Source organism: Macrobrachium nipponense, chromosome 6 (assembly GCF_015104395.2).
Source record: "Macrobrachium nipponense isolate FS-2020 chromosome 6, ASM1510439v2, whole genome shotgun sequence".
In the NCBI taxonomy this organism is placed as follows: domain Eukaryota; kingdom Metazoa; phylum Arthropoda; class Malacostraca; order Decapoda; family Palaemonidae; genus Macrobrachium; species Macrobrachium nipponense.
Window position 1 is genome coordinate 42,639,376 of NC_061108.1, and position 14,516 is coordinate 42,653,891.

The following is a 14,516-nucleotide window of genomic DNA, read 5'->3' on the forward strand; positions in this document are numbered from 1 at the left end:
GAAGGTGTGTGCCATCCCTCAGTTTTGTTTGATCCATCAAGTTCTGAAAAGGCTAATTAGTTCACAGGGTCTCAGGATAACTTTGGTAGCCCCTCTGTTGCCTCAGGCAGAATGGTTCCCAGATCTGCTGCTGTTGTTGTCAGAGGTTCCGAGGGAAATTCCCCCTTTGCGACATCTGTGTCAGCCCTATGTGGAAAGGTTCCACCAGTCAGTAGAATCCCTCTCTCTCAACGGTTGGAGGCTATCAAGTATCTCCTCCGAGTGAGAGGCTTTTCTCAGAGAACAGCAGGGCATATGTCCAGCTGTCTCAGAAAGTCGACTTCTGCGGTTTACCAAGGCAAATGAGCGATCTACTGTGATTGGTGTTGTAAACGGGATTTTTCTCCACTCGCAACCTCTATTCAGCGATTAGCAGACTTTTTAACCTTCCTCAGAGATGAGACAAGAAACGTTTGTCTGTTTCTGCCATTAGAGGTTACAGGGCAGCCCTGAGTTTAGTATTATGCCTTTGAGGAATCGACATCTCATCCTGGGAACTTTCCTTGCTATTTAAGGGGTTTAAGCAGTCGAGTTCTCCTAGGAAGCTGAAGCCTCCAATGTGGGATGTATCCTTGGTTCTCAAGAGCTTCACTGAGAGTCCATATGAGCCTTTGCATCACTCATCTGACAGGAACTTGATGCTCAAGACAGATTTCCTTTTGGCCTTGGCATCGTCCAAGAGGGTAGGAGTGCTCCACAGTCTGAGCTATGATGTGAAGCACACCAGGGGTTGGGGGTTGATGACGTTGGGGGTATTGGTCACTCTCTTGCTTTCAAAAAGAACTTGGCTGTATATAGAGTGTTGAGCGCTAGTACATGGTTACGCCATTCCACATTCACCTCTTTCTATCTTAATGATGTTGCCCACAGATCTATGGACATGTTTTCTTTGGGTCCTGTGGTGGCTGCCCAACAGGTTGTGTAACTCATAGTTGCCTTAAATTGGCACTTTTGTATTTTACCTAAGATGATTGTGTAGATGAGAGAATGAGTGAGTTGGCTGGTCTCCTTCTTTCTCTTGTACCTTTCCTTCTTCCCGCAGGCGGGTTAAAGAATAGACATGTTATTCGCTGGACTGGTCTGATACAGGTGAGTAAGGTAGTCATACTGATAGTGTGGTTGCTTGTATGCTCCACTCCTTGGCAAAGAGGAGTTGGGTGTAGTAACAAACCCTGGTGTATTGGTTTGCTATTGGACAGTTAAAATTTCTCTTTGGTTCCCTGTACAATGGTTATCCCATATATCATTGTACATCACTCAGAGTCTGAGTGGTTAGATATCATTTTATCTAGCTTCTCAACAGGCTTCTGTCCCCCTCCAGAAGTCATTTCTTCTGGAGCTGGACTGGTGGGTAGGCCCCCCAGCCGGTTTAGGATGTCTTGTACCTCCCTCCAAGTATGAATCTATCCTATTGTTAAGACCGAAGGTATGTTTGCGTATGAACAAATGACAAACTTTCTAAGACCATTCGTATTATTCATAGCTGCAAAGCTGAGGTCTTAACATTATACTGCCCACTTGTAGCCGCCCCTCTGTTTATTAAGACATCCTGAGTTGGGAAAGACTGACGCGGTGGCGTAAGTGCGTGGTCTTTGACCACTCTTCATCCGATTTACGAATACGTTGCCAGATATCACAAGATTCCTTGCTTTCATCTGCTTTTTAACTGGATCAAGCTAGGCACTAGAAATTATCCTATTGTTAAGACCTCAGGTTTGTAGTTATGAAAAATACAAATAGTCTTAGAAAATTTGTCATATTTTAAGAGTAATAATAAATCATGGATTATGAACATCTTCACCACAAATAAATTTATATACTATATATAAATTGCTCTCTTTACAAAGCAAACATTTGAAAAGAATGTTTGCAAAACCCATTGTGACACCGTAACTTAGTAATAGTGAATTTGTAAATCATAACTAATGCAAACCTATACAGCTTTAAGTGTCAACACCTAAGTTTGTGAAAAACCAACAGTTACTAACACCGTATTAAAATAATTAGGCTACAAATTTCATTATTTGTTTTATTGTGAAAATGTGCACCATGAAAAAAATACTCTGAGAGTAGAAAAACACCACCTTATGACATTGTCATAAGGTGGTGTTTTTCTACTCTCAGATATCCTTACTTAAGGACCTCCAGTGGTACCAACCAAAGGAAAGTACAGTAGACCTCTGGTATTCACAGGAATTAGGGACCACAACCGGCTTTGAATAGCCAAAATTTGTGAATACTTGAGACACCCTTCTATAAATGTTTAGAACTGCCTATCTAATAGTTCAACCACCAGCTAATTATACCTTAAACTATCTGCCTAAAAATGCATATAACTACCTATTTTAATAGTTCAAATACCAAATATACCTTAAGCTATCATCCTAAAGCACTCTAATATAATTTCGAAGTCATCGTGCAACATTACATTTAAAAATACTTGGCTTACAGCTACATGTGAACGCTCCTCCAACTGTTACTCTTACCAAGGTGAAAACTAATCAAGTTATCCCTATATTCAAGCGCACACATTTTCTTTTACACTGTATTCAAGTCTTACAATTTTTTAATGTAGTAGGGGTAACATTGGTACAATTGATGGATGTTTTTTAAAATAAATATTGATTTTACACTCTTTTCATTAATATTTGAAAATTAATTAATCATTTTTATCATGAAAAATGTATTTAGTCACAAAAATAAAGTGAATATAATTAGTGAATATTTTAGATATGATCTATTTATTATCTATTTATTCATTTATTTTTCCTTTATAATGCAAAAACATCTGCAAAAGGGCAAATTTTCCATGCATTAATCGGAGTTATGTTCCACAGAAAAATTCGCAAGTATGTAGTAGGTGAATCAGCAAATCCTGAACCACAAATAGTCAGGGGTCGACTGTAACCTAATAGGCTGTAGATTGCACAAATGAGATCCAAATTTCATGAGCTTTTGAACATTGGTCATAAGAAAAGAATATTTTGTATGAAACTGAGTGAAAATGAACAGTCAAAATCTTGAGCAAAAATATTTTTGTTATGTTTGGAACAAAGTCACCTACTGGAAGATAGATGAAGAATGGGCTGGATTTCAGCAGAGCTACCAGGCCTTTAGTGTCACCCATGCACTACTCACTTGTAAGAAGTTGGTGCTTGCTCTTCTATTGCTTCCTTTGGAGAAAGTTTTCCTTGGCATATGAAATGGCACCATTAAGTTAGGGGTTTGTTGTTAAACAGTTTTTTAAAATAGCGATTTTTATTTTATGGTAACAAAGTGTTTCATCCTACAGGTTATTCTAGCTCCGAGCCCCAAGTACACAGGTGTTTCAGATGAACCACCACGTTATATGGGTGAAGGATTTGTTGTGATGTCTTCAAGTGTAGTTCAGTTGTATTACTACATGGATGAACCAGGTCTTGTTCCAGAGCATCCACAGGTTAGTTGTATATGAAGTACTGTAATGATTATTTTTCCCATCTTTCACAATATATTTATTTTGCAAATAAAGCCATTATTGATATTAGTCCACATTTTCAGTTGTCACAAATCCCATGCACTTCTTTTCCCTAGGATTGTGTACTCCTGGGAGGTAGGAGTTTAACTTCTGCATCCAAATTGTTGACAAGCTCTGTAATCTTAGATTCAAATAATTTTCTTTTTATTTTAGTTTATGGGTTAAAGAAAGTTGAAAATTTTAATTGGAATAGAAATCTTGGGAATCAAATGAACAAGAGTGAAAGTATTGTTATGAAAACCTTTGTTTAAATCATGTTGTTACGACCCTTGTTGGGCCGTGGTGCAGGTTTGTCTACACTAAAGGATGTATACTCAGTGTTGTTACAGAGTATCCAGGAAAAGATGGTCAATGGAGACGAAAACACTCGGGAAAACTCAACAATATTTATTAACAAAGAAAAAATAATCAAAGTCAACCTTGTGACTGCCAAGGACAAACTCTAGCCCTTAAATAATCCCTTGGGATTCCTAACTTCTAAAAACTAAGCCCTAAACAGAGATAATAGAGAGAAATACATGAATGCAAAATACATCAAAATATACAATATAACTGGCCAGATCAAAATGAATAAAATAACCAATACCTATAACTAAATAGGATGGGAAGGAAGGCGAAGAGTAACAGGGAGAAAACACTTAATCTCCTACTTATGTTTATAATCTAAACTTATTATATAAACAAATATAAAAGCCACGCGGCTGTTAACATCATAAGAATTTATAATTATAATCAAACAAACAAAAGGGGCAACAAATCCCAACTGTCTCAACAGTTCATTATAAGAGATAACTATATATATATAAATAATAATAACAACAAAAATATCTCCTCACACTCAGAAGGGGAGTCCGTGATCCAGGACTAATAATAAATGTCTTGCCTTACAGTAGGCTGTGATCCCAGTAATTTCAGAACTCTGCTAACAGGGGAGTACAGAAGCACCAGGAATGAGGAGTCGAGAGGTCCTGCACGACTATACAAAAAGGAACGCTTACCTGGGATCTGTCTCCCTACTTGACTTCTGACGGGCATCAAGGCCCCCACAGCTGCAAAAGTTCCAAGGCGTCCTGGAAAAGCAAATGCTTCTAACATCTCAGGAAAAATCTTCACTGAGGTGGCAACAAGATAAGGCCGCAGGTGGCACAAATCACCAGCAATACAAGCAGGACGCAACACCGCAGGTGGTCAGAAGCGTACCTGCGAAGGACAGCACTCAAAATAAGTTGAGTACAGCGTACACAACACCGCAGGTGGCCAGATGTGTACCTGCGAAGGAGGGCTCAAGATACTTCCAAAAGCGTTGATAAAATATAGCAAGTGCGGCAGCTGCAGAGCAAAAAAGGAACAGCCTCTGTAGAAAGCCCGAACTGTCTGCCCAAACACTCACTCTGTCTCTTCTCACCTCCTTCACCGAGGGCTCCAGTCAAGTACCCAAACGTAAACAAAAAGATACGAATGTTAAAAGGGTAATTAAAAAACTTTAACGAGCGGGGAGGAGGCGCAAAATCACCACACTACAACTTAACTTTCGTAATATATACAATACAAATTTCCTTAAAAATAAATATTTAAATACTAAATGTCTTAATATTAAATGTTAACAGAATCACAAGGTTGACTAAAAACTGAAAAATTACGTTAACATCTGATACATGTCATTTATCAAGATCCTAAATCTTTCCAGACAATGCGTCTTCCCAGTGGAGATGAAGTAAATGCATCTCCTCCTGTGTGGGGTTTAGATATCAAGTGTGAGAAAGGTACAAACTTATGCTATGGACCCTGGGCTGATCGCCAGAGAGAGCAGCTTTTTAGCTTTTTCTTCCCACAAGACTATCAGACTATGCAGGTAAGGAAAGCTTATTGATTTTTGCTGTTTATGTATCTGTACATGATGTCTTGAAACATTTCACATTAATTAATGTAAACTAATTTACTATTATACCAGGTATTTGCAAGTTTAAGTAATTTTAGTTTTATACCACAAAGAAAACTTGTACTATTCAAAATGAAGCTTTCTCTCATTTAACTAGAATTATAAATCTTTCTATTGTCTTATGAAGTACTTTACATATTATAGGTTTATAAGAACCTCTTGTTACTTGTCCTTGTGGAATTCATGCTATTTATGGCTTAACAAGAACCTCTTGTTGCTCGTCCAGGGGAATAGACTCAATATTGAAATTGTTTTTGTTCATATGCGAACAAACCTTCGGTCTTAACAATAGGATAATTTCTAGCGCCTAGCTGGATCCGGTTAAAAAACAGATGAAAGCAAGGAATCTTGTGATATCTGGCAATGCACGAGTAGATCGGGTGAAGGTGGTCGAAGACCATCTACCTACGATCATGCATCAGTCTTTTCTTTGACCACCTGGGCGAGAGTCATGTTTACCTCTCTTGGCCTTTACCCGGTTAATTGCCCGTTTCGTTTGCGTTTTGTGTGTGTGTATTTGTTTCATATTATGGCTTCTTCTGCTCCTTCTTGGCCTCGTCAACGTGTGTGCCCTGGAATTCCAAGTATTCCGTGTTCTCATTTTTGGCTTTGGCAGCGACTAACACCCCCACATTTCGTGCAGTAGGTGCCGTTCCAATTTTTGTACTAACGATCCTTGCACGGAATGCCGGGCATGGCCTAAAGTGGAGTAGAAGTCGTTTTATAGCAAGAGAGAACATCGGAGGGTTTCGACTCTTCCTTCATGGGAAGGTTTTTTCGCCCCTTCACGATGCTTCGTCTCCTGCAGTATTCAACCCTGATAGTAGAATTGTTCCTGTATCTCCTTCCTTTTCTTCCATTGATTCGTCGCTGGAAGTATCGGGAGGCCACCAGGCTGATGTTTGTAATGTCGCCCCTTCTTCTTCGGGAATTAATTTGATTCCTGGGAAGGGGGGGCTTTTTTTTATCATTCTATTTTCTTCCAGAGTTGGAGGCATCCAAGATGGCAGTGATTGGAAGATGCTCGGGCTAGGGGGTACCCCGTCAGGCTGGGCAGGCCATACCCCCTCCTCCCGGCCTCGTCTTCGAGGGTAACTGAGGTCAGCCATCTTGTATTGCTCTGCCAGTGACTGTTGCCACTTCTTCGAGTTGGAGGGAAGCTATGGCATCTGCCCTGTTGATGACGTCACGGGATCCGTCACTGTTTATTCCTCTGCCAGTGGTGTCTCTTCCCCTTCACATCGAGGAGAAGCCATGACGTCATCACCACTTGTGATGTCACTCCCATTGATGACGTCACTCCCAGTTTTCTTCTCTGCACTGCCTCTCAGTCGTGACGTCATCTCTGCCGCCCAGTTCGCTACTTCTCCCTTCCATGTCGTCGGAGCCTTCTCTTGCAGATCAGTCTGGGGTTATATGCCAGGCAGTGCTTAAGAGGTTGGACTCTGTTTTGGATGTTAAGTTGGCTGCCTTGTTGGTTGGGAAAGGGACCACTGTCTTCTCCCTCTTCCCCCTCTATGCCACGTCGGCGTATCAAGCATTGAAAGGCCAAGGAGACTTTACTCTGTCTTCGCCCTTGTGTAATCTGCAGCGGCTGCTCTGTCCTCTGCATCAAATCGCGGGCGTGTTGCAACTTCCCCCGTCCATGCACATCGTGAGCGTGTTGCAACCTCCCCTGTCCGTGCATGTGATGCAAGTGCTCCTTCTTCTCCAAGGCCTATTCATCGCCGTAAGGATCTCAAGGCGCCTGTCAGTAGGTCGAAGGTGGTGAGCGCGAAGTTGTTGCAGCAGGAGTGTTTGCCTGCCCCTCTCACTGATGCTTGTAAGAGTTTGATTCTTGAGGATTCTCCTTCGATCTCGAGTGTTCAGGATTCCTCTCCTACTCACGTTCGTAAGTCGGCCACGCCTGTGACCATTCACAGACATGTTAATGAATCATCTGTTGGAGGAGAACGTAGTGATGTTCCTAGTGTTATAGAGGGTTCGTTTCGGGAGCCGACATGTGGACCCAGCCCGGACAGGTTAGTTGGTGTTTCAGGCTTTTTGGCTGCTGATCCTGCCATGAATTTTAATGAAGAAGGTGCCTTAGAGGAGCCTGCACATCTTCTCGTCGTCAGTCTCCTTTGCCGGAGCAGGAGGAGGGAGCAACACAAGAGTTTTTGTCTTCCTTTTCGGAAGTTGTTGATCTCATGCATGGGTAGAACAATTTGGAAAGAGGTCTCAGGCTCGGTCGTCTTCCCTCCTTCTTGTTTGGAAGCCTTGGTGAGAGCTATGCAGGATCCCAAATCATCTCTCCAGCTTTAATTATCAGGGCATGTCCAGTTAATCTTGTATAGGGTTAACGCCTCTGTTTTGGACCAGGACGGTTCGCTTCACTCTAGTGGCTCCACCAAGCTACTACTCCCGCCTCTCACGGGCCTGAAGCAGGAATTGACTTTGGAGCAGGTGAGGTCGGTGGCTATGTCCTTGTCTCCGCAGGCTGCCTCAGCATTGGAATCTACGGCAGCCTCCATGTTGCTCACGATTTCTTGGCTGGACTTCTGGTCTCTGGTCATTGCCAAGATAGCTTCCGACAGGTCCCCAAAAAAGGTTGGTGACTGCATCCTCTCTCGCCAATCTGTTGCAGTCTGGAGGCAAGTCATTTTTGTATATGGCTCACCACAATGTTAATTTATTGGCTAACCTTCTGCTGATTAGAATGCGATAGGCCAGCATCAGGCTGACACTAAAGACAGACTGGTGTACCACGCCGTGTCTAAGTCGGAGTCTCGTCCTCGGAGACATCCAGCTCCTCCTCCTCCCCCTGTCCAGCAGTACTCAAGAAAATTGTTGCATGGTAGGCCGTCGAGAAATTCGAGTTTGGCAAGGCCTTCCCGTTCGACTCAGCCTTGGTCAGAGGATCAACGTCCCTTTCGCTCTCGTTCCTTTAGGACAAGAAGGGGCCCAAGGGACAGAGGTAAAGGGGGCTTCGGTAGGTTAGGCGCCTCTCCCGGTCCTGTGCCATGGAGGGGGTTGCCTAGCAGGCCATTGGGCCAAGTGGCAGAGTTACAGGGCGGAGAAGTGAGTGGTAGATTCCCTTTGGGTGGGTTACCTACAGCCATTCAATTTCTCTCCTCCTCTGTCAGACAGACTGCAGCTCAGAAAGGCATATCCTCCAGATTCTCTAAAGTTCTTGGCTCATCGGGAGGAGGTGCAGAAGATGCTGGAAAAGGTTGCTATAGAGGAAGTGGTGCGTCCGTCTCCGGGTTTTTACAGTCACATCTTCTTGGTGCTCAAGGTGTCGGGAGGATGGAGACCTGTGATCGACTTATCCACCTTGAATCACTTCATCAAAAGGCACGGTTCAAGATGGAGACCCCGCGTACGGTGTTGGCAGCTGTGAGGGAAGACGATTTCATGCTGTCGATAGACTTAAGGGACGCATACTTCCAAATCCCTGTTCATCCGACGTCCAGGAAGTTCCTTCACTTCTCTCTTGGGGACGAGGTCTTCAAGTTCAAAGTCCTATGCTTTGAACTTTGGGCTGACAACAAGGGTCTTCTCTTGTGTCAAGTTGGGCCCATGCTCATGGGATCTGTTCACTGAGGTACCTTGACGATTACATGGTCTTGGCAGTTTCCATGGAAAAACTGCTGCAGGACAGGGATTGTCTACTTCGTTTCTGTCTGGAACTGGCCATCATAGTCAACCAGGAAAAGTTGAACCTCGTACCCAGTCAAAGGATTCTCTACCTGGGCATGGTCATCGATACAACAGTGGCAAAGTTTTCCAGTCAGATCAGAGATTGGAGAAGTTGCGGGTGGTGGCACGCAACTTCCTGTAGGAACCACATCAGTCAGCTCGTCAGTGGCTGGTTCTTCTGGAATGGAGACTGGGAGAATTCTGGTCTCCGGCGGGGGACTCACCCCTGTTAATGGTTCCTCTGTCTCTGGAAGTGAGAGAAGACCTTCGTTGGTGGTTGGACGACCTGAATCTTTCGAAGGATGTCGCTCTACTTTCTCTGCCACCGGACTTCCTTCAGTTCTCAGACGCCTCTCTCACAGATTGGGCAGCCTTATGTAGGCGACTTCATCGCTTCAGGCATTTGGAGGACAAGCAGCAACATATCAACGTCTTGGAGTTGAAGGCAGCTTCCTGGGTTGGAAGGAGTTTTGGGGAGAAGGTAGAATGTCATTCTGTCGTTCTCATGTCAGACAACGCCATGATGTTAGCCTATGTGAACAAACTGAGAGCCTGGTTTCTCCTCAACTTCACGCCTTGACCGTCGAGGTTCACCAATGAGCGGTCAGCAGTTAGGCAGAGCTCTCCGCCAGGTATATCCCAGGCAAACTGAATGTGGTTGGAGACAAACTCTGTCGTCAGCATCAAATCCTAGGCACTGAGTGGTCACTTCATCAAGTGGTAGCAGACAAGCTTTTCCAGGTTTTCGGCAGACCCATGTTGGACCTTTTTCTGACTCGCTTCATCAGGAAGCTGAAGATATTCTGTTCAGTGGTCCCAGATCTTTTAGCATTGGCAGAGGAGGCATTCCAACATCCCTAGGACAACCTGGAGGTGTATGCCTCCGCTCCGTTTTTTTTTGATCCGTCAAGTTCTGAACAGGCTAATGAGTTCACAGGGTCTCAGGAATGACTTTGGTAACCCCTCTGGGGCCTCAGGTGAGTAGTTCCCAGATCTGCTGTAGTTATTGTCAGAGGTTCCGAGGGAGATTTCCCCTTTGGCAACATCTCCTGTGTTAGCCTCTTGTGGAAATGTTCCACCAGTCTGTAGAATCCCTGTCTTTTCACTGTTGGAGGCTATCAAGTTTCTCCTCCGAGCAGGAGGCTTTTCTCAGAAGGACAGCAGGGCATATGTCCAGCAGTCTCGGAAAGTTGCCCTCCGCGGTTTACCAAGGCAAATAAGTGATCTACCGTGATTGGTGTCGTGACAGGGTTTTTCTACACTCGTAACGTCTATTCAGCGAATAGCAGACGTTTAACCTTCCTCAGAAACGAGAAACATTTGTTCGTTTCTGCCATTAGAGGCTACAGGGCAGCCCTGAGTTTGGTGTTGCGCCTTAAAGGTATCTACATCTCCTCTTCCTGGGAACTTTCCTTGCTAGTTAAAGGGTTCAAGCAGTTGAGTTCTCCTAGAGAGCTCAAGCCTCAGACGTGGGATGTTTCCTTGGTTCTCAAGAGCTTCACTAAGAGTCCATATGAGCCCTTGCGTCGCTCATCTGACAGGAACTTGACGCTCAAGGCGGTTTTCCTTCTGGCCTTGGCATCTTCCAAGAGGGTAGGAGAGCTCCACGATCTGAGCTATGAGGTGAAGCACACCAGGGGTTGGGGGTCGTTGTCCTTCAAATTTGTCGCAGAATTCGTGGCCAAGACCCAAAATTCCCTCTGTGCACAATGACAGATTCACTTCATTTTCCATTCCATTACAGAATGACTTGTGGGTGGTGATGCTCAAGAGCGTTTATTGTGCCCTGTCCGGGCCCTGCGTTGCTATCTTTAATAGACTCGGCACCTCAGACCAGGTTGCTGCAGACTTTTTGTTAGCACAGGCTGTACAAGAAAGAGGTGTCTAGGAATACTATCTTCTTTTGGATACGGGAAGTCATCAGACAGGCATACTTGCCTCTTGATGATTCCACCACCATGTCTGTGCAGGCTAGAGCGTATGACGTTAGGGGTATTGGTCCCGCTCTGGCCTTCAATAAGAACTTGGCTGTACATAGAGTGCTGAGCACTGGTACTTGGTTACGCCAGTCCACGTTCGCCTCTCATATTAAGGATGTTGCCCACAGATCTGCGGACACGTTTTCCCTGGGTACTGTGGTGGCTGCCCAACAGGTTGTGTACTCATAGTTGCCCCTAACAGGGCACTTTTGTATCTTTCCTAAGATGATTGTGTGGATGAGAGAATGAGTGAGTTGGCTGGTCTCCTTCCTTTCTGTTGTACCTTTCCTTCTTCCTTCGGGCATGTTAAGGAATAGACACGTCATTCGCTGGACTGGTCTGATACAATGAGTAAGGTAGTCATACTGATAGTGTGGTCACTTAATATGTAAATGTCAAACCCTCTATTTGGTAGCATATGCTCCACTCCTTGGCAAGGAGGAGTTTAGAGTAGTACAAACCCTGGTGTGTTGGTTTGCTATTAGGCAGTCAAAGTTTCTCTTTGGTTCCCTATACAATGATTCTCCCATACAGCATTGTACATCACTCAGGGTCAGAGTGGTTAGATATTTTATCTAGCTTCTCAACGGGCTTCAGTCCCTCTCCAGAGGTCATTTCTTATGGAGCTGGACTGGTGGGTAGGCCCCCAGCCAGTCTAGGTCTTGTACCTCCCTCCAAGAATGAGTCTATCATATTGTTAAGACCGAAGGTTTGTTCTCGTATGAACAAATGACAAATTTTCTAAGACAATTTGTATTTTTCATAGCTACAAACCTGAGGTCTTAACATCATACTGCCCGCCTCTAGCCACCCCTCTGTTTGTTAAGACATCCTGAGTTGGGAAAGACTGATGCATGATCGTAGGTGGATGGTCTTCGACCATCCTTCACCCAATCTACGCATGCGTTGCCAGATATCACAAGATTCCTTGCTTTCATCTGTTTTTTTAACCGGATCCAGCTAGGCGCTAGAAATTATCCTATTGTTAAGACCTCAGATTTGTAGCTATGAAAAATACAAATTGTCTTAGAAAATTTCTCATATTACTTTTGTCCTTTCCTTCTTCATAATTTTGTGTATTTTCCTTGTAAACAGTAGTTTTTTGTGATGTAAATCATTGTTGGAAAGACAACCTGTTGGCCTATCTTAAACCACTCATCAGTAGAGAATTTCTGCCCTGTCTTTTACTTTAATGTTTGGGACTCCGGAAATATTACCCATCACTAAATCTGAGCATCCAATTTCTATTGAGGGGCTATGATGCCACACAACTAGACTAGAGATCTTATTCTTGTACTGCAAATCTGTAAGATAATTGTCTTGACAATCTTATGGCTGTCAGTGCTCACATATTTAACCCTTTGTACGCCATGAGGTGTCAGAATGACCCCACAGAATTTTTTGTATGTTGCCAACTTGCTAATTATGTTTTAGAATAGTTTCCTTTCCTGACTTTGTTTGTCCTTGTTTACTATATAGGTACACAAAATTTTGCTATGTAAAATTGTCTAGTTTGAAAATTGTACAGCAACAAATTTACTGGGGTCACCAGAGACCCCACCTGGCAATGCGTGTCAGATGGATTTCTTTTTACAATTTATTATATTCATCACTTTATTCCTCATGTGTATGCCACTGAACCTTTTTTATTGGGCAAGAGGGAGAAATGCTGGAGATGTAACAAATGCTTTCCTTCTAAATGCACAAGTTTATGTTAGAAAAAGTGATGGAAAAGCTGAAAGCGGGCAACCACAAAGAGTTGTTCGCAACCTAATAACAACCATTGAAAATACTGGTAGAAACCTTTTAACCAATTATCGCCTAGTTAAAGACCTTCTTAATAACAATCTTACAATGTTGGGTACTTTGAGGAAGAATAAAATGTTAATCCTCCATCATTTCAAAAAACAAAGGAACCTAAGGTCTACTTGACAGAATCTGGCTTTTCCAAGGAAGATCGAATTATGGTCTGTAGTTACGTCCCGAAGAAAGATGTGACTGTTTTATTGTCAAGTTCAGTGCATCTCAACAGGGCCATAGAGCCAGAAGAACCTTTCAAACTGTATGTTGTACTTGATTACAATACAACAAAAGGAGGTGTTGATTAATTAGATCAGCTTGTGAAGAACTACGCATGTAAGCGCATATCATACTGATAGCCATTGAATATATATTATTGGATATTGGATGTTGCTTGTTACAATGCCTTTGTGTGTTTCATGATGAAAAATCCTACACCACATAAGAGGCCACGTCAACTAAGGAAATTCTTAACAGTTAGTAGAACAGTTATGCTTGCCACAGTCATCTGGAAGATGAATGCCAAATCATGTTAAGATGTGTATGAAGGCATTATTAGTGAAGATGATAGTTCGATATCAGCATCATGGGCTAAAGGATACCTAACAAAAAGAAAGATGTGGATTTTGTCCTAGGAAGATAGACAGGAAGACCAAAAAGTCATGCCAAACCTGCAATAAACCTATTTGTGAGGATCACTCATTCTGAATTTGTGGTGAATGTTTACCAGATTCATAAATAATTTATTTTCAAATTACAATTTTAGATATTATATATATTTATATGTTTACTTATTTCCTTTCATATTTTTGTGCATAGGCATTACTTAAAATAGTATACAATAATGTTTTAAGAGTTTCTTATATAAATGAATTTTATGATCAGAATGAAAATTAAACTAATTTTTGTCTATTCATTTTCATGATACTTCCTCTTAATTAAAAATCTAGGGTACAATAGCTGCTCAAACATTTATATTATTACGTTATGAACAAGTTCCAGACATAAGAATGTTGAAAATTAACTTATAGATGGCGTGAACACCTAAATGTAAAAAAAAAAAAAACTATGAAAAACTCAGAAATGTGGTAGGATTTGGATTTAAGCAAATAAATAAAAAATATGAAAAGAAAATAAGGATATATTGTTGGTTAGCTTTATAAAATAAGCCATGAAAACATATGTAAACAATAAGATTGTTGCAACTTCAGTGACATGAAGGATATCCATTATTTAATTTGGGGTCTCACAGACCCCCACCTGGCATTCCTTGTTACAAAATTTCACCTGGCGTATGAAGTGTTAAGTGAGATGAAATAAAATTTTAAATTGAAATATAATTTTAAATTGTCATGCACAAGTGCCTTGCAGGTTTTTATTTTTCTCAAAATATTTTTTCATATAGCTATATATCAATCTCTGATTGTTTGGTTGATTTTATCTATTTTACAAATGCTTCTCTTAATAGTACTTTTCTCTTGCATTGTGTAATAGCATTGCATTCTTAAATTTTGCATAAGGTTGCTTAAGCAACATAATGGCCAATTTACCATATTTCATA

At 42.2% G+C, this 14,516-nt stretch overlaps 1 protein-coding gene across 1 annotated transcript in view; it reads left to right on the top strand.

Annotated features, from left to right (window-relative positions):
* LOC135216293 (bridge-like lipid transfer protein family member 1) overlaps nt 1-14,516 on the top strand; it is a gene marked incomplete in the record, with an annotated part of 368,522 nt that overhangs the window by 163,232 nt on the left and 190,774 nt on the right. Inside the window, 2 exon segments of the mRNA XM_064251459.1 lie at nt 3,332-3,478; nt 5,244-5,408. Coding sequence (XP_064107529.1) covers nt 3,332-3,478; nt 5,244-5,408 — 312 coding nt within the window.